This window comes from Salmo salar, chromosome 13 (assembly GCF_965601325.2).
Source record: "Salmo salar chromosome 13, fSalSal1, whole genome shotgun sequence".
Lineage (NCBI taxonomy): Eukaryota > Metazoa > Chordata > Actinopteri > Salmoniformes > Salmonidae > Salmo > Salmo salar.
Window position 1 is genome coordinate 34,888,496 of NC_138303.1, and position 18,966 is coordinate 34,907,461.

General features: G+C 40.5%; 1 protein-coding gene across 4 annotated transcripts; it reads left to right on the forward strand.

Moving 5' to 3' along the window:
- The first annotated feature begins 9,977 nt into the window (after positions 1 to 9,977).
- si:ch73-217n20.1 (complement receptor type 2) lies at positions 9,978 to 18,026 on the forward strand. 4 transcript variants are annotated; one of them, XM_014135489.3, is made up of 14 exons: positions 9,978 to 10,138; positions 10,286 to 10,489; positions 10,842 to 10,938; positions 11,009 to 11,097; positions 13,314 to 13,535; positions 13,878 to 14,057; positions 14,160 to 14,333; positions 14,523 to 14,789; positions 14,879 to 15,064; positions 16,764 to 16,860; positions 16,983 to 17,056; positions 17,240 to 17,419; positions 17,609 to 17,788; positions 17,896 to 18,026. In XM_014135489.3, exons 1-14 carry the CDS (start codon positions 10,084 to 10,086, stop codon positions 17,901 to 17,903), a joined length of 2,013 nt encoding a protein of 670 aa, XP_013990964.2. In that variant the 5' UTR covers positions 9,978 to 10,083; the 3' UTR covers positions 17,904 to 18,026. The 4 variants fall into 4 exon arrangements, with proteins under 4 accessions (XP_013990964.2, XP_013990966.2, XP_013990965.2 ...); XM_014135491.3 differs by having other exon boundaries at positions 14,523 to 14,768; XM_014135490.3 differs by having other exon boundaries at positions 11,009 to 11,082.
- The last annotated feature ends 940 nt before the right edge of the window (positions 18,027 to 18,966 follow it).

An 18,966-nucleotide genomic window follows, 5' to 3' on the forward strand; every position in this document is an offset into this window, starting at 1 on the left:
AGACGTAAAGGACAGGTGGTGGGGATTGGGACCGTTAACTGATTGCAACCATAAACTTTTTCCAGTCTGGTCTGTCATAGGGGAAATGGGTTGGGTCAATGGGGTGGGTGTGACACCTACTCCTGTTACCTGCTGCACTGCTGCTTGGATTTTACCTGCCGATCTGTTTATCGTCTGCCATGGCCTGTCTCCCCACCTCACTCCCCCCTCTCTCCCGAGCTTTCAATCGCCTCCAGCACACACACACTGTTGGGGAGAGTGACTCTGAACTTACAATGGCTAGCCCCAAGTCGTTATATTTTTCTCTTGTGCTTTATGCTATTTGCCTCGACTCCTGCGTGCTTTGTTCCTACACTCGGGACTCTGACTCTCTATTGGTTACACGGACTCTTGGCCTCCCATCCTATTCTAACCACCTCTTGCCGGCTGATGAAATTGCTGTACAATATGATATTGTTGCCATCTAATGCACATTCAAATGTTATAAATAAACACTGCAGAGCTCTCCCTGTCCTCTGCCGTGCCCTGATTGTTTTACTGCTGATTATATCTGGGAATGTGCATGTAATGTACACTCTGGCCCATCAACTGTTGCTAGCCCCAATTCTGTTTTGTGCTCTGACATCTGCTTCACTGATTTCTGCTCTTGTAAAAGCCTGGGTTTTCTGCACCTTAACAATAGAAGCTTATTACCTAAAATGGATCAATTGAAAGAGTGGGTTCACAGCTCCAATCCAGATGTGTTGGTCATTACTGAGACGTGGTTAAGAAAGTGTTTTGAACATTGATAACATTTCTGGTTATAATCTTTTTCGGCAAGACAGATCTTCCAAAGGTGGTGGAGTGGCAATCTTTACCAAGGAACACCTTCAGTGCTCGGTTGTCTCCACCAAGTCTGTCCCAAAATAATTTGATTTGCTGGTTTTATGCATTAAACTTTCAAATAACTCGCTGTTGACTGTTGCTGGGTATTATCGGCCACCATCAGCACCGGCCTGTACCCTACATGCCATGCCCTAAGCTCTCTCCTGGCCCTTTACACCAAGTCTGAATTTGTCCTGCTAGGTGAGCTAAACTGGAACATGATTAAACCACCTGACCAAGACCTAAAGCAACGAGTCTCCCTAAATCTTTCTCAGATTATTACCAATCCCACAAGATATGACTCCAAACACCCAGAAAAGGCTACTGTCCTTGATGTTATCCTTACAAATAATCCTGATAGGTATCAGTCTGGTGTTTTCTGTAATGATCTTAGTGATCAGTGTTTTAGAGCCTGTGTTCGTAATAGCTGCTCAGTGAAATGACCTGTCTTGATTTGTCATATACGCTTGCTAAATAAAATGAATGCGCAACCCTTCCTTCATGACCTGGCCTCTATAAATTGGTATACAGTCGTGGCCAAAAGTTTTGAGAATGACACAAATATTAATTTTCACAAAGTCTGCTGCCTCAGTTTGTATGATGGCAATTTGCATATACTCCAGAATGTTATGAAGAGTGATCAGATGAATTGCAATTAATTACAAAGTCCCTCTTTGCCATGCAAATGAACTGAATCCCCCCCAAAAAAATTCCACTGCATTTCAGCCCTGCCACAAAAGGACCAGCTGACATGTCAGTGATTCTCTCGTTAACACAGGTGTGAGTGTTGACGAGGACAAGGCTGGAGATCACTCTGTCATGTTGACTGAGTTCGAATAACAGACTGGAAGCTTCAAAAGGAGGGTGGTGCTTGGAATCATTGTTCTTCCTCTGTCAACCATGGTTAACTGCAAGGCAACACGTGCTGTCATCATTGCTTTGCACAAAAAGGGCTGCACAGGCAAGGATATTGCTGCCAGTAAGCACCTAAATCAACCATTTATCGGATCATCAAGAACTTCAAGGAGAGCGGTTCAGTTGTTGTGAAGAAGGCTTCAGGGCGCCCAAGAAAATCCAGGACCGTCTCCTAAAGTTGATTCAGCTGCGGGATTGGGGCACCACCAGTACAGAGCTTGCTCAGGAATGGCAGCAGGCAGGTGTGAGTACATCTGCACACACAATGAGGCGAAGACTTTTGGAGGATGGCCTGGTGTCAAGAAGGGCAGCAAAGAGGCCACTTCTCTCCAGGATAAACATCAGGGACAGACTGATATTCTGCAAAAGGTACAGGGATTGGACTGCTGAGGACTGGGGTAAAGTCATTTTCTCTTATGAATCCCCTTTCCGATTGTCTCGTCCGGATGCCCCAAACAATGTGAGCGCTACCATCAGTCCTGTGTCATGCCAACAGTAAAGCATCCTGAGACCATTCATGTGTGGGGTTGCTTCTCAGCCAAGGGAGTGGGCTCACTCACAATGTTGCCTAAGAACACAGCCATGAATAAAGAATGGTACCAACACATCCTCCAAGAGCAACTTCTCCCAACCATCCAGGAACAGTTTGGTGACTAACAATGCCCTTTTCAGCATGTTGGCGCACCTTGCCATAAGGCAAAAGTGATAACTAAGTGGCTCGGGGAAAAAAACATTGATAGTTTGGGTCCATGGCCAGGAAACTTCCCAGACCTTAATCCCATTGAGAACTTATGTGGTCAATCCTCAAGAGGCAGGTAGACAAACAAAACCCCACAAATTCTGACAAACTCCAAGCATTGATTATGCAAGAATGGGCTGCCATCAGTTAGGATGTGGCCCAGAAGTTAATTGACAGCATGCCAGGGCGGATTGCAGAGGTCTTGAAAAAGAAGGGTCAACACCGCAAATATTGACTCTTTGTATCAATTTCATGTAATTGTCAATAAAAGCCTTTGACACTTTTATGAAATGCTTGTAATTATTCCATAGTAACATCTGACAAAGATATCTAAAGACACTGAAGCAGCAAACTTTGTGGAAATTAATATTTGTGTCATTCTCAACTTTTGGCCGTGACTGTAGAATCAGCTTGATCCCCTCTGTCGAAGATGCATGGACCTTCTTTTTTGATATTGTCATTGGTATCGTTAACAAATACGCGCCCATAAAGAAAATGAGATCTGGCAGTGTTACTCCAACTCAATAATTCCATTTGGCAAATCGCTTGGCACACGCATACTCAGGCTGACTGGCTCTCATTCAGGCAAATTAGAAATAAGTGTACTCAGGCTATCTGGAAGGCTAAAGTTACTTTAAGGAGCAGTTCTCTCTCTGTGGGTCTAACCCCAAGAAGTTCTGGAAAATGGTTAAAGACCTGGAGAATAAACCCTCCTCACAGCTGCCCATGTCCCTTAATGTTGATGATGTGGTTGTTACTGACAAGGAGCATATGGCTGAGCGCTTTAATCACCACTTCAGTCAGGATTCCTATTAGACTCTGCCATGCCTCCTTGCCCATCCAACATTTCCTCATCTCACACCCCTTCTAATGCAACTATTCCCCATGCTCCTCCCTTTTTTCCCCCTGCCCCGCTACAAAGTTTCTCCCTGCAGGCGTTCACTGAGCCCGAGGTGCTAAAGAAGCTCCTTAAACTTGACCTAAAAAAAACATCTGGGTCAGATGGTTTAGACCCTTTCTTCTTTAAGGTTGCTGCCCCTATCATCGCCAAGCCTATCTCTGAGCTTTTTTACCCCATCTCTCTTCTCTGGGGAGGTTCCCATTGCTTGGAAGGCAGCCACAGTGCATCCTTTATTTAAAAGGGGAGATCAAGCTGATCCTAACTGTTTTAGGCCTATTTCTATTTTGCCCTGTTTATCAAAAGTGTTGGAAAAACATTTCAATAATTAACTGACTGGCTTTCTTGACATCTATAGTATTCTCTCGGGTATGCAATCTGGTTTCTGCTCAGGTTATGGATGTGTCACTGCAACCTTAAAGGTCCTCAATGATGTCACCATTGCTCTTGATTCCAAGCAATGTTGTGCTGCTATTTTTATTGACTTGGCCAAAGCTTTTGATACGGTAGACCATTCCATTCTTGTGGGCCGGCTAAGGAGTATTGGTGTCTCTGAGGGGTCTTTGGCCTGGTTTGCTAACTACCTCAGAGTGCAGTGTATAAAGTAGGGCTGGGCGATATGGCAAATAAATTATCACGATATCTATATATTTTTTTCATTTGATAACGATAATTATCACGATATTAATCCAATATTGTTTAAAAGGTGCATATCTGCTTCAAACTCAAGAATGCCTGAACAAACCGTGGTTAGAGCATTGGGCCAGTAACCGAAAGGTTGCTAGATCGAATCCCCGAGCTGACAAGGTAAAAATCTGTCATTCTACCCCTGGACAAGGCAGTTAACACACTGTTCCCCGATAGGCCGTCATTGTAAATAAGAAGTAAAACTGACTTGCCTAGTTAAATAAAATTATACTTGAAGGAAAATTGTTCCTTGTTTGCAGCCAGGGAGCACGTACCTGGGGGTCAATTAAATTGATAAGCCTCTTGAAACCTTCCTTTTCGACTATGTTAATTGGTAGCATGTCCTTAGCAATGCATAATAGCATTTGTGATTGTCTTTTTGATGTTTGCTTGTAGGGCATAAACGCTGTCAGTGTTGACTGCTTCGGGCAAACATCACTAGATTGTCTGGTGCTTGAAGGGCGTTTATCAATACTGTGGCGCAAACTCAAACTTCCTGCATGTTCCAAAGAGTGATTTTGCTTCAGATGTTGAAAAAGGTTTGTCGTATTACCAGACTTCGTAGCCACCTGTCTACGGCACAATTTGCACCGAACATTGCTCTGCTCTTTGTCGGACTTCAAAAAACCAAACCACTTCCAAATTACTGAAACAGTTTAACCCTTTTTATCAATAATTTCTTTGTTGGAAGCTGCTGGTTAATAGTGTCTACTCCATCACTCAAGATGCTAAGTGGTTTTTAGTGGGCGTATACCTCTCCACGTGCATATTGTCACTTCTCCGCACGTTCCTGCTGCGTCACAGAGGTGAAATGGACTGTTGTACCTAACTATTCTATATCGACATTATCGAAAATGAATCTAAACGTTTTTATATCGTTATTGAGGGAAGTAATTACCTCTAATTATTGATTTAGCCCTAGTATAAAGTCAGAACATCTGCTGTCTCAGCCACTGCCGGTCACCAAGGGAGTACCCCAAGACTTGATCCTAGGCCCCACGCTCTTCTCAACAACATGGCTCAAGCAGTAGGAAGCTCTCTCATCCATTTATATGCAGATGATAGTCTTACACTCAGCCGAACTCTCCCCGGATTTAGTGTTAAACGCTCAAACACAAAGCTTTCTTAGTGTCCAATAAGCTTTCTCTGCCCTTAACCTTGTTCTGAACATCTCCAAAACAAAAATCATGTGGTTTGGTAAGAAGAATGCCTAGGTTTTGTCTATCGTAATCGCTCCTCTTTCACCCCAGCTGCCAAACTAACCCTGATTCAGATGACCATCCTACCCATGCTAGACTACGGAGATGTAATTTATGGATTGGCAGGTAAGGGTGCTCTTGAGTGGCTAGATGTGCTTTACCATTTGGCCACCAGACTTGCCACCAATGCTCCTTGTAGGACACATCACTGCACTCTATACTACTCTGTAGTATACTGGTTGATGCTTATTTATAAAACCCTCTTGGATCTCAATCTGAGATACCTACTGCAGCCCTCATCCTCCACATACAACACCTGTTCTGCCAGTCACATTCTGTTAAAGGTCCCAAAAGCACACACATCCCTGGGTCGATGTTCGCTGCAACTAGCGACTGGAACGAGCTGTAGAAAACACTGAAACTGGACCTTAATCTCCATCTCTTCATTCAAAGACTCGATCAGGAAACACTTTTACTGACAGTTGTGGGTGCTTCGTGTGATGTATTGTTGTCTCTACCTTCTTGCCCTTTGCACTGTTTTCTGTGCCCAATAATGTTTGTACCATGTTGTGCTGCTGCCATGTTGTTTTGCTATCATGTTGTCATGTTGTGTTGCTACCATGCTGTGTTTTCATGTGTTGCTTCCATGCTATGTTGTCTTAGGTCTCTCTTTATGTAGTGTTGTGGCGTCTCTCTTGTGATGTGTATTTTCTCCTATATTTGTTTTTGATTTTTAATCCCAGCCCCTGTCCCCGCAGGAGGCCTTTTGGTAGGCCGTCATTGTAAATACGAATTTGTTCTTTACTGACTTGCCTATTTAAATAAAGGTTAAATAAATAAATATAGATATATTTTAAGTGCCCTTGTACAGTAAACAAAATCATTCTTAGAAATATTTAATTGGTTCAGTCAGCTAGGGGTTTCTAACAGTGCTTTGATTTAATGTATTACTGATTCACATTTGAATAGGTACAGCCAGGGAAGAGAGAACCACTAAAGGCTGAAATTAAAGTAGCTGCTTTGTGGTGCACTGTAACATAGTTGTCATGCTATACCCACCCCTTTCACATCCTTGTTGTTGTTTGTGTATCAGTGTAGGCATCTTCCAAAAGACTGTAAAATACTTAATTGTACCACAACAGGAGCTACCCTTTATCTAAAGTCCTAAACCAACAACACTTTAAGGTGTGGAGAAGGTGTTGTGCAATGTCATGAGTCGCATAGAAACTTGTATTACTCTATTTGTAATTGAGGAAAATTCTGATACTCATTTTTGAATAGTGAAAGTACAAAATGTTGTGTTTTCTTAATAGTGATAGTGTAGTTAGTAGATGGACACTGAAATTGTGAGCTGCTCATCATCAAATTCTGATACGGGCATGGCTCCATGAGGGGGCTACAGGAGGCTTAGCCCCCTCAGTTCAAACTTTAGCCCCCTCAGTTTTAGTTTTATGTCCCTATATAAAAATAGCAAAAAAGTTAAAATGACTGAGTGACAGGTTGGCCCAAAACAAATCTGTATCTCCCCTGCGCACAATGGACAGGGAGCGCTGCTGTGTTTTTAAGGGGGCTATGGAAAGCCACTGGGCAGTTAGGTATGAGTCGTATGACTCCTTTGTTTTCCATAAAAAGTGGGAAAAATCGCTTCTCATCTCTGTGGTAGGCTAAGTGAATAACATGAGCTGTAATATATTTCATTTTGAATTGTAAGGGCAAGATTACAGTTGAAGCTGTTTCACTCTTAGCTATCTACAGTTGAAGTTGGAGGTTTACATACACCTTAGCCAAATACATTTAAACTCAGTTTTTCACAATTCCTGACATCTAATCCTAGTAGAGAGAATTACTTATTTCAGCTTTTATTTCTTTCATCACATTCCCAGTGGGTCAGATGTTTACATACACTCAATTAGTATTTGGTAGCATTTCCTTTAAATTGTTTTACTTGGGTCAAACGTTTTGGGTTGCCTTCCACAAGCTTCGGCAATACGTTGGGTGAATTGTGGCCCATTTCTCCTGAAAGAGCTGGTGTAACTGAGTCAGGTTTGTAGGCCTCCTTGCTCGCACACACTTTTTCAGTTCTGCCCACAAATCTTCTCTAGGATTGAGGTCAGGGCTTTGTGATGGCCACTCCAATACCTTGACGTTGTTTTTTTTAAGCCATTTTGCCACAACTTTGGAAGTATACTTGGGGTCATTGTCCATTTGGAAGACCCATTTGCGACCAAGCTTTAACTTCCTGACTGATGTCTTGATGTTGCTTCAATATATCCACATCATTTTCCTCCCTCATGATGCCATTCATTTTGTGAAGTGCGCCAGTCTCTCCTGCAGCAAAGCACCTCCACCTCACGATGCTGTCACCCACGTGCTTCACGGTTGGATGGTGTTCTTCTCTTTGCTAGCCTCCCCCTTTTTTTCTCCAAACATAATGATGGTAATTATGGCCAAACAGTTCTATTTTTGTCTCATTAGACCAGAGGACATTTCTCCAAAAAGTACGTTCTTTGTCCCCATGTGCAGTTGCAAACCGTAGTCTGGCTTTTTTATGGCGGTTTTGGAGCAGTGGCTTTCTTGCTGAGCGGCCTTTCAGGTTATGTCGATTTATAGGACTTGTTTTACTGTGGATATAGATACTTTGTACCTGTTTCCTCCAGCATCTTCACAAGGTCCGTTGCTGTTGTTCTGGGATTGATTTACACTTTTCTCACCAAAGTACGTTCACCTCTAGGAGACAGAACGCGTCTCCTTTGTGATCCCATGGTGTTTATACTTGCGTACTATTGTTTGTGCAGATGAACGTGGTACCTTCAGGCATTTGGAATTTGCTCCCAAGGATGAACCAGACTTGTGGAGGTCCACAATTCTTTTTTTGAAGTCTTGGCTGATTTCTTTTGATTTTCCCAAGATGTCAAGCAAAGAGGCACTGAGTTTGAAGGTAGGCCTTGAAATACATCCACGGGTACACCTCCAATTAATTCAAATGATGTCAATTAGCCTATCAGAAGCTTCTAAAGCCATGACATCCTTTTCTGGAATTTTCCAAGCTGTTTAAAGGCACAGTCAACTTAGTGTATGTAAACTTCTGACCCACTCGAATTGTGATTAAGTGAAATAATCTGTCTGTAAACAATTGGAAAAATTACTTGTGTCATGCACAAAGTAGATGACCTAACTGACTTGCCAAAACTATAGTTTGTTAACTAGAAATTTGTGGAGTGGTTGAAAAATGAGATTTAATGACTCCAACCTAAGTGTATGTAAACTTCTGACTTCAACTGTAGCTGTAAAAAGCATTAGCGTTATTAGCCTTGGCATATTATCTGGTTTGAGCTAGCTAAATAGGCTAAGATTGGCTTTGCCAAAGTACCCAAACAAAGGAGAGCGATAAGCAGTAGTAGCATTAAACCACTGAGGCTGTCACCAAGACATCGATGATGCTGCTAAACTCCAGCAAGCTTGGTGTTCAGAGCCCCACCCTTCCACAAGCGCTGCCAGGATAATGGCTCCACAGCCGCCTCCACCTTCGACTGTTCCTGATGATCTTGGAACAGAAGACCCAGCCCACTTTAGCCTAGATTCCCACCCTAAAATTGTTTTATTTAATAGCAACTGGTTCATAGGAAGAGAGTGGCTGGAATACTTGGTTACTGCAGATGCTGTTATGGGGTTGTAAGACATACAACCCACTCGGAACAGACGTAAATTCTATGTCTAGTTTTGATTTACATTTGAATTCAATGTGAAGTAAAAAATAAAACAAATTAAAAAAAAGAATATGCACCATGTCATTGGATTTAGAATCCAATTAGTTTTCCATATTGATTCAACATCATCACGTAGATTTTGGCGGTTGAAATGACTTGGAAATAATGTTGATTCAACCATTTTTTGGCCAGTGGTGAAGAAAGTCTACACTTGTCATGGTTGAGTAAAAGTAAAGATACCTTAAAATAAAATGACTCGAGTGAAAGTAAGTCACTCAGTAAAATACTACTTGAGTAAAAGTCTAAAAGTATTTGGTTTTCAAAATACTTGACTATCAAAATAAAATGTAATTGCTAAAATATACTTAAGTATCAAAAGTAAAAGTATAAATCATTTCAAATTCCTTATATTTAAGCAAACCAGACAGCACCATTTTTTACGGATAGCCAGGGCCACACTTCAACGCTTAGACATAATTTACAACGAAGCATTTGTGTTTAGTGAGTCCACCAGATCTCTTGATAACTGAATTGCACAATTTTCCTGTCCTGCTAAGCGTTCCAAATGTAATGAGTACTTTTTGGTTGTCAGGGAAAATGTATGAAGTAAAAGTACATTATTTTCTTTAGGAATGTAGTGGAGTAAACGTAAAAGTTGTCAAATATGAATAGTAATGTACAGATACCACAACAAAAATACTTAAGTAGCACCTTAAAGTATTTTTACTTAAGTACTTTACACCACTGGTTTTTGCCCTGTGGGAAACTTTGACTCACTCCATTGTTGGAGTGTTTCTTGAACCACTTATCATACATGATTGTGAAAATCATGTTTGATAAATTGATCAAGAAACACTCCAACATAGGAGTGAGTCTAAGTATTACCAATGGAAAAACTCAGATTACTTGACGTAAATAAATCTGAATAGCCTAGATACGTAGGCCTACAAGGCTACTCGTCATTTTACGTCACCTCCCCTCCAACTATAAAATATAACGCAGTCGACATACCATTTTATTAAGCTCAATAACGTTTAAACTGGTGAGCGTACAGACCCGAATGCACATGAAACGATGAATCTGGTTTATAATGTCGTGTTCTTCTTATCACTTGCCCTACATGCCTCAGGTGAGATTGTTGTATTCGTAAAATTAACAAGGCAAAGTCCACTTTAACACTGGCAATGTCATTTGTTGCATTTTTACATATTCATCGGATGAACGCAGTGATTTGAATTGCCACTGTTGCTGATGTGGCTCATTTGTTTCTAAACAGCTCAAGTTCCATCGAAATGTGATGCGCCGTTGTCCTATCCACACACGCAAATCGAGGACATGTACATGAAACCGAAAAAGGGTATATTCAGCAATGGAGAAAAAGTCCGCTACAGATGCGCGGAGGGCTACACTCCGAACAGTGGCAGTCGCATTATCAAGTGTCAAAATGGAAAATGGACACAGTTAACCATGACATGTGAAAGTAAGTAATTGCCTACAGCTAAGCATTTAGATCAGTATATATTGTTGTTGTGCATAACACTGGTTCAATGAATGTCATTATGGTTATAACTGTCTCTGGGATGAGGTTGTTGTGGCAAGTAGTTGTCATTTGACACTTACATTTACTGGGGCCCTCTGGTGGTTGCAAAGAGAACATTTGGGAATAACGTTTCTATTCAATTCAGTCCTTGAGGACTGCAGTGTGTCTGTCTTAGTGCTGTTTGGCACAAACAGTTCCCTGTGGTTATTTATGTTGAGTTTGGCACAGTATCTCACCCTGGATTCACCCTGACTGCTCTGCTGTTTTCTAATGTGTCCCATCCTCTCTTCAGAGAAGAACTGTGGATCTGCTGGGGAGTTATTCAATGGATACTTTCATTATACGGGGTCTTTGTTGGGGGACAAGGCATATGCAGTGTGCAATGAGGGGTAAGTGTCTTGAATGTAATGAAATAGGCCTATAACTTGAGCTTTTTCTTAATCTGTGATATTTGCACAGGTTTACACTGAAGGGGATGGAATACAGAATATGTAAGGACTCTGGCTGGAGTGGAGAGATTCCCACGTGTGAAGGTATGCAGCAATCAGGTCTGTCCCTTTCTAAGTAGGACATATAACATGCATCCTAATCAATTTAGTAGGTTCTGCTGTATGAAGTACCAGACTGCATGCCCTGTACTTGTCTAGTTGATTGTAGGCATGACACACCAAGATCCTGTTGTTGAGACTTGACCATGTTGGCCTTGGACATTCAGTCCGTAATTGTCCCATTGTTACAAAAGCATTAGAATATAATGTAAACCAATGTTCCTTTAGGCTACCACAGCATGGGTAATAATGTCCTAGCTAATGTCCTGTAAGGGTGATTCATCACCAAACTAGAACAAAAAAAAGACCATAATTTTTATTTATATTTTTTCACAAAAGTGAATCCATTGAAGGTTCCTTTGGGGGAAGGATTGTTGACATATTTTCCATTTGTATCTTAAAGCATAATTGACAAATAATCAATTGAAGTTGGACTATTTGTGACATTTTGGCCTAACCCATGCCTCATTTAAAGGGGAAATCTGATGCTACATAAAAAAAATTTGACTTACAAATTAATTATATGTACCCAGTGATTCTTGTAGAATATAACTTATAAATGCCTCATGAGCTTAGTTCAACTCTCGTGCCCCATCAGAACCCAAAATATAAGCTTGTTTTACTCCAATGTTTGTAAACAAGGTAAACGTAAAAAACAAACACTATGTAGCCTTATTACATGGTTAAAACTATATATCTTGGATGGTCAGTCCATGCATCCATAGCACTGTCTATGAATTTGAGAGTGCTTACATATCTCCAGCCCTACCTTCAGCTTTTTACCAAAACAGGGGCGGGAAAAACGCTTTGTTATTGCTTCAACTGCTTATTGCCGCTTTAAGACTCCACAATGTTTTATCTGTAGGTACTACAAAGCAAACAATGGTGTCATATGAATATCTTAATATTGTTGAACATAATATACTCTATGGGCATATCACAGTTTAAAATGAGAACTCTGCTACTTTTAGAGTTATGACCAAGGGGCCAGGGTTTCGGTCTAGAAGTACGGTTTCGACTGCTCCTACAGTTTTGCTTCGGTACTGCAGTTTAACTGCCACCTGGCCCAGAAAGACAGTTTCTATAGACGGCCACATAGAGTAGTCAGATTTGAAAATTCCTAATAAGAGACTTTAGTCATCACCTTTGTGCACAAAACATTCATTTAATTATTCAAATTATTTTCACGTCAGCAGATTTTTTAAAATATATATATTTTTTGCATCACTCTTAGATGTTGATATTAACATTTTATATTCATCCAAGGTCTGCTATGTTTTTGGATGATGCGATAATGTCGCCTGTGCTCACTAAGTGCTGGTGCGCACGTGATGTTGGTCCGTATAAACCGGATCCAACCCGGATATAGACGGTTCATGAATCGGAACTTGAGTAGATTTCCTTGAAAAAAGGTCGGAACATCTTGGACGCAGTTTCTAGTTCTTATTATACCTCAGTGGTTATGATCCAATTTGTAAGCATTACCAACATTGTGAATGTGAAATTGGATTCAAAATGGTTGCCCTCTGCTGGTAATTTACAGGATTTGCATTGATACAAGTAAAACGAGGGCTTCAATCGGTTACATTGCCTAATATGCCAATTTCTCTGTATAAAATGGACCTTAACTTTCAAACTAGCAGAGATCCCACTCTGGAACTTTGATATGCCTGTAGAGTATATTATGTTCAACAATATGAAACAAATGTAGCCAAATCAAAAATTGTATATCTTCAATATTTATGTTTATATTTAAAAAACCAAAACAAATTAATGCATGGAAACTATTATTGAAATGAAATTACTACTCATATTACAAAGCGAACAGTAAAGCTTCATATGACGTCAATTTTTAGCATTTACAGATGAAACATTATGGAATCTTAAAGGAGGTCTGGGTAAGGCCAAAAACTCACAAATGTTCCAACTTCAATTAGTTATTTATCAATTATGCTTTAAGATAAAAATGTGAAATATATGTCAACAATCCTTACTCCAAAGGACCCTTCTATGGATGACATTTTGTGAAAATCGCCCAAATCACAGGCACCCATAATGTTGTGGTGCTTTTTACCAAAGCATGAGTTCATTGTCTCGATGGAGGCATCTGTTTTTCCTCTTAATCTCCAAGATGAGGCACATATTTTTTTTGTCATTATAGATACAAGAATGAATGAAACAAAACCACAATAACATTTGAAATGTCATCATTCTAGAGGGAGGTGAACCACAAGTGGTTCCAGCAGAAGTGACCTGCCCTGCTCCTTCAGTGGCCAATAGTGTGAAGCTGAGTGAGACTGGCTCAGTGTACAGGGTCAGAGACTCAGTGACCTTGGCCTGCTCCAAGGGCTTCCTCCTGACTGGAGCCCAGCAGCTCACCTGTGGACCAGACGGCCAGTGGCAGCCCGAGCTCCCACTTTGTCTGCCCTCTGTCGGAGGTGAGGTCCATCCTGGCTTGAATAACACATTGACTCAGTAGGGGTGCCCAACATCACTTAAGGGTGCCCAAAGTTGAAATCTTTTAACTTTTTTGGGGTGTCTGGCCCATATTCATTGCTGGAGGAGCCTTGATTTTTTTATGGCGGTGCTTAGCTCTTGTAATTCCAACTCCCACTCTATGGAGACATTGCTGTGTCTGTTTTGTTGCATAGTTTTTTGAAACTCTAATTATCATTCTTCAGTGATGATTTGTTAGGAGTGCTCTGTAATGATAGGGCATGGCCATCTGCCACAGAGAGACACCAAACTTGTATGAGCTTTTTCTGCTTCTTTTTTTCTAGAGATCACTTGCAATGCCCCCAAGGCAAAGGGGCAGACGTTGATCAATGGGTTGAAGCCAGTTTATATATCTGGAGATTCTTTGTCTTTTTCCTGCAAGGACCTTTATTATTTGAATGGATCAAACACTGTCACATGTGGGGTTAAAGGAAAATGGACTCCTTCTCTTCCACAGTGCATACGTAAGTATCCTGACATGATTAGGACAACTGCTATACAGACTCTGTGTCAAATGTGTTGTAACTCCGTTTTAACCTGCTTCTATCTTTTTTTTACTCATGTAGTGATTAAGTGCCCTATATTAAACATAACAAATGGTAGCCCATCCATCAAGCATAGAAGACCTGGATCAGATGTAACCATTTCCTGCTCTAAAGGAAACCTGCTAAAAGGTGCTGCCCGCATAAAATGTTCAAGATCTGGGAAATGGATGGAGGAGATTCCACAATGTGTGCCAGGTAAAGGATCTCTTGTTTTCAAAGGATTGAATGTACTGTAAGTCTAGTCTCAATGTTGTGCTTTTTACTAAAGTACGAGGTCATTTTTCCTCTTATCTCCAAGATGAGGCACACTTTTTTAAATGAAATTATAGATACAAGAATGAATGAAACAAAACCACAATAACATTTGAAATGTCATCATTCTAGAGGGAGGTGAACCACAAGTGGTTCCAGCAGAAGTGACCTGCCCTGCTCCTTCAGTGGCCAATAGTGTGAAGCTGAGTGAGACTGGCTCAGTGTACAGGGTCAGAGACTCAGTGACCTTGGCCTGCTCCAAGGGCTTCCTCCTGACTGGAGCCCAGCAGCTCACCTGTGGACCAGACGGCCAGTGGCAGCCCGATCTCCCACTTTGTCTGCCCTCTAATGATATAATTAAAAGCCCAAAGCCTAATGGTAAACACAACACCAGCCAAGGTCTGTCACTTTGATCATTGAAATATATAATACATGTTATGATGCATTGGTTTTATACCAGATCTGATTTCTATCTCCCTTTCCTGTAGGCAGATGTGGAGTGCCACCGTACCTCTCCAACACACACCTTTCTGACTGCTGTAGAGCACAGGCAGATTTTAGTCCTGGTCACCGGGTCAGGTACAGTTGTGCCATGGGATACATTAGAGTAAGAGGCACTTACTATAGTACCTGTGTCAGTGGGAGGTGGACACCAGTAACTCTGAGATGTGAACGTAAGAAACCATATGAAATTATGTGCCAGAATAGATGAAAGTACAGTACCAATCAAAAGTTTGGACACACCTACTCATTCAAGGGTTATTTATTTATTTTTACTATTTTCTACATTGTAGAATAATAATGAAGACATCAAAACTATGAAATAACACACATGGAATCATGTAGTAACCAAAAAAAAAAGTTAAACAAATCAAAATATATTTTATATTTGAGGTTCTTCAAAGTAGACACCCTTTGCCTTGATGACAGATTTGCACACTTGGCATTCTCTCAACCAGCTTCATGTGGTAGTCATCTGGAATGCATTTGAATTAACAGTTAATTTGGGGAATTGATTTCCTTCTTAATGCGTTTGAGCCAATCAGTTGTGTTGTGACAAGGTAGGGGTGGTTTACAGAAGATAGACCTTTTTGCTAAAATATCAAGTCCATATTATAGCAAGAACAGCTCAAATAAGCAAAGAGAAACAACAGTCCATTACTTTACAGTCAATACGGAACATTTCAAGAACTTTGAAAGTTTCTTCAAGTGCAGTTGCAAAAACCATCAAGCGCTATGATGAAACTGGCTCTCATGAGGTCCGCCACAGGAAAGGAAGACCCAGAGTTACCTCTACCGCAGAGGATAAGTTCATTAGAGTTACCAGCCCAAATAAATGCTTCACAGAATTCAAGTAACTGACACATCTCAACATCAACTGTTCAGAGTAGACTGCATGAATCAGGCCTTCATGTTCAAGTTGCTGCAAAGAAACCACTACTAAAGAACACCAATAAGAAGAAGAGACTTGCTTGGGCCAAGAAACATGAGCAATGGACATTAGACCGGTGGAAATCTGTCCTTTTGGTCTGATGAGTCCAACTGGGATTTTTGGTTCCAACCGCTGTCTTTGTGAGACGCAGAGTAGGTGATCGGATTATCTCCGCATGTGTGGTTCCCACCGTGAAGCCTGGAGGAGGAGGTGTGATGGTGTGGGGGGGCTTTGCTGGTGACAAAGTCAGTGATTTATTTAGAATTCAAGGCACACTTAACCAACATGGCTACCACAGCATTCTGCAGCGATACACAATCCCATCTAGTTTGGGCTTAGTGGGACTATCATTTGTTTTTCAACAGGACAGTGACGCAACACAAATCCAGGCTGTGTAAGGGCTATTTGACCAAGAAGCAGAGTGACGGAGTGCTGCATCAGATGACCTGGCCTCCACAATCACCCGACCTCAACCCAATTGATATGGTTTGGGATGATTTGGACCGCAGAGTGAAGGAAAAGCAGCCAACAAGTGCTCAGAATATGTGGGAACTCATTCAAGACTGTTGAAAAAGCATACCAGGTGAAGCTGTTTGAGAGAATGCCAAGAGTATGCAAAGCTGTCATTAAGGCAAAGGGTGGCTACTAATATATTTGTTTAACACTTTTTTGGTTACTACATGATTACATATGTGTTATTTCATAGTTTTGATGTCTTCACTATTATTCTACAATGTAGAAAATAGTAAAAAAAAATTACTTGAATGAGTAGGTGTGTCCAAACTTTAGACTGGTACTGTATATGTACAGTTAGTTACTCTACATATACTTTTCATATACTCTGGCACATCATTAATACTTCTTAGTATTAATACACACTAATGTTTGTGTGTTTTGTGCCTTCTAAAAAATGTAATTTGTTGACATTTTCTTGTCCAAAGGCAAATCATGTGGATCAGCTGGAGAGATGTCTTTTGGTCATTTCGTCTATACCGGTGTAGAGTTTGGAGATACAGCCACAGGGGTTTGTGATGAGGGGTAAGTTCTATTCTGCTAGTATGTCTTTTTGCTCTTGAGGCTACTCTCATAATTGTTGCAGTGTACAAATAAAATTATGCGTTGTCATATTAAATCACTTTTTGTACCCATTATTACACCAGGTATCAGCTGGTTGGACAGGATGTAAGAAATTGCATGAATGATGGCTGGGATGGGCGTGTTCCTGTCTGTGAAGGTGTCTCATTTATTTTTTAGATGGTCTACTGCACGACACAGTATTACACCTGGGTCATAGGTCAATTGCTTTAGGTAACTTTGCTTTAGTTTAGAACATCCCTGAACTTCAGTTCTGTCCCCATAATCTTAAAAAAAGGGTAATGTAAATCATGTAAATGTACATTGTGTGTGTGACTTTCAGCTGTGCAGTGTGCTAAACTTCCTGAGGTGGTAAATGGAGAGATAAATGGCCATTTGGAACCACCTTACGTTTACAACACTGTGATAGGCTATCGGTGTCGCGTAGGGAAACTGATTGGAACGAGTGAGCTCTACTGTACCAAAGATGGGACATGGAGTGCGCCACCTCCAGAGTGCAAAGGTGCCATTTCCTGTTTAACTCTATAGCTTCTATAGCTGCACTATTTTTGCTATGTTTTTGTTCCCTTTAGCAAACTAGGAACATCCCTTAAGTGTTGAGAACTTGGCACTGAGAGTAATATTAAGGAACCAACCCCCTTAAAACCAATAGAATAAAAGCTTATGTTGACTCTTTAATCTCTGTTCACAGACATTACATGTCCCTATCCCAGAGTACAATATGCCCGAAGGACAGGAGGAATTAGAATGCCACTTGAGTTTGGCGACTCTGTGACATTTGTCTGCTCTAGGGGCATGGTGAGGCATGGACCAAGCACCGTCACATGCAGCCTGGATGGGACATGGACTCCTGCCCTTCCCACATGTGAATGTGAGTAATTCTGAAGGGTCTATTTACTGACAATTTTAACCATTTGTAGGCTGATACATAACTGGAGTGCATTGTATAAAATTGTCCCTTTTTTCTTTTTTTTACAGATCGGTAGTAATGAAGGTCTAATACCATTGATCATTATACTGAATGTCACCAACTCAACCATTTTACCATAACTTTTACCATAATTATCAAACTCAATACATTTTATAATAATAAATGAATATCCTAATGACTGTTGTCTTTAAATACCCCTTCTGTCTTCTGGAATCATGTTATCGTGAATTTACAGCACTTTTGGTACATATACCCCCATTTTAGGGTACCAAAAGTATTGGGGAAAATTCACTTGTGTATTAAAGTAGTATTTGGTCCCATATTCATAGCACACAATGACTGCATCAAACGTGTGACTCTACAAATGTGTTAGCTGCATTTGCTGTTTGTTTTGTTTGTTTCCGATTATTTGTCATTTTGGAGTCACTTTTATTGTAAGGAAGAATAGAATATGTTTCTAAACACTTCTACAGATGCAAAAATATCAGTATCATAGTGTTCTGTGTAGCTTAGTTGGTAGAGCATGGCGGTTGCAATTCCAGGGTTGTGGGTTCAATTCCCACGACCGGTATGACATTTTTTTTTTTTATGAAAATGTATTCACTCACTACTGTAAGTCGCTCTGGATAAGAGCTTCTGCTAAATGATTTTTTTTTTATCATCATACCAAATATATAAATATTCTAATCTCCACTGTTATTGTAATGGTGAGAGGGTAGCATGTCTTGGTATGATTCTTGTGCATCTAATTTTCTCACTAAACGGTTCACCCAATATGGATGACAATACCCTCAAATGAATTTCACTTTAACATAGTCATTGTATCATTTCAAATCCAAAGTGCTGGGGTACAGATCCAAAACAATAACAACAATTGTCACTGTCACTACTTTTGGAGCTCACTGAATATGTACAGTATCAGTCAAAAGTTTGGACACACCTACTCATTCAAGGGTTTTACTTTATTTTGACTATTTGCTACATTGTAGAATAGTGAAGACATCAAAACTATGAAATAACATATGGAATCATGAAGTAACCAAAAAAGTGTTAAACAAATCTAAATATATTTTAGATTCTTCAAAGTAGTCACACTTTGCCTTGATGACAGCTTTGCA

Excerpts from the sequence above, each read along its gene's own strand:
- si:ch73-217n20.1 (XM_014135489.3), top strand. The coding sequence starts at position 10,084 with ATGAATCTGGTTTATAATGTCGTGTTCTTCTTATCACTTGCCCTACAT. Across the intron at positions 14,058-14,159 it reads TTCTCTTCCACAGTGCATAC|TGATTAAGTGCCCTATATTA; the intron begins GTAAGTATCCTG and ends TTACTCATGTAG. Across the intron at positions 17,057-17,239 it reads GCGTGTTCCTGTCTGTGAAG|CTGTGCAGTGTGCTAAACTT; the intron begins GTGTCTCATTTA and ends TGTGACTTTCAG.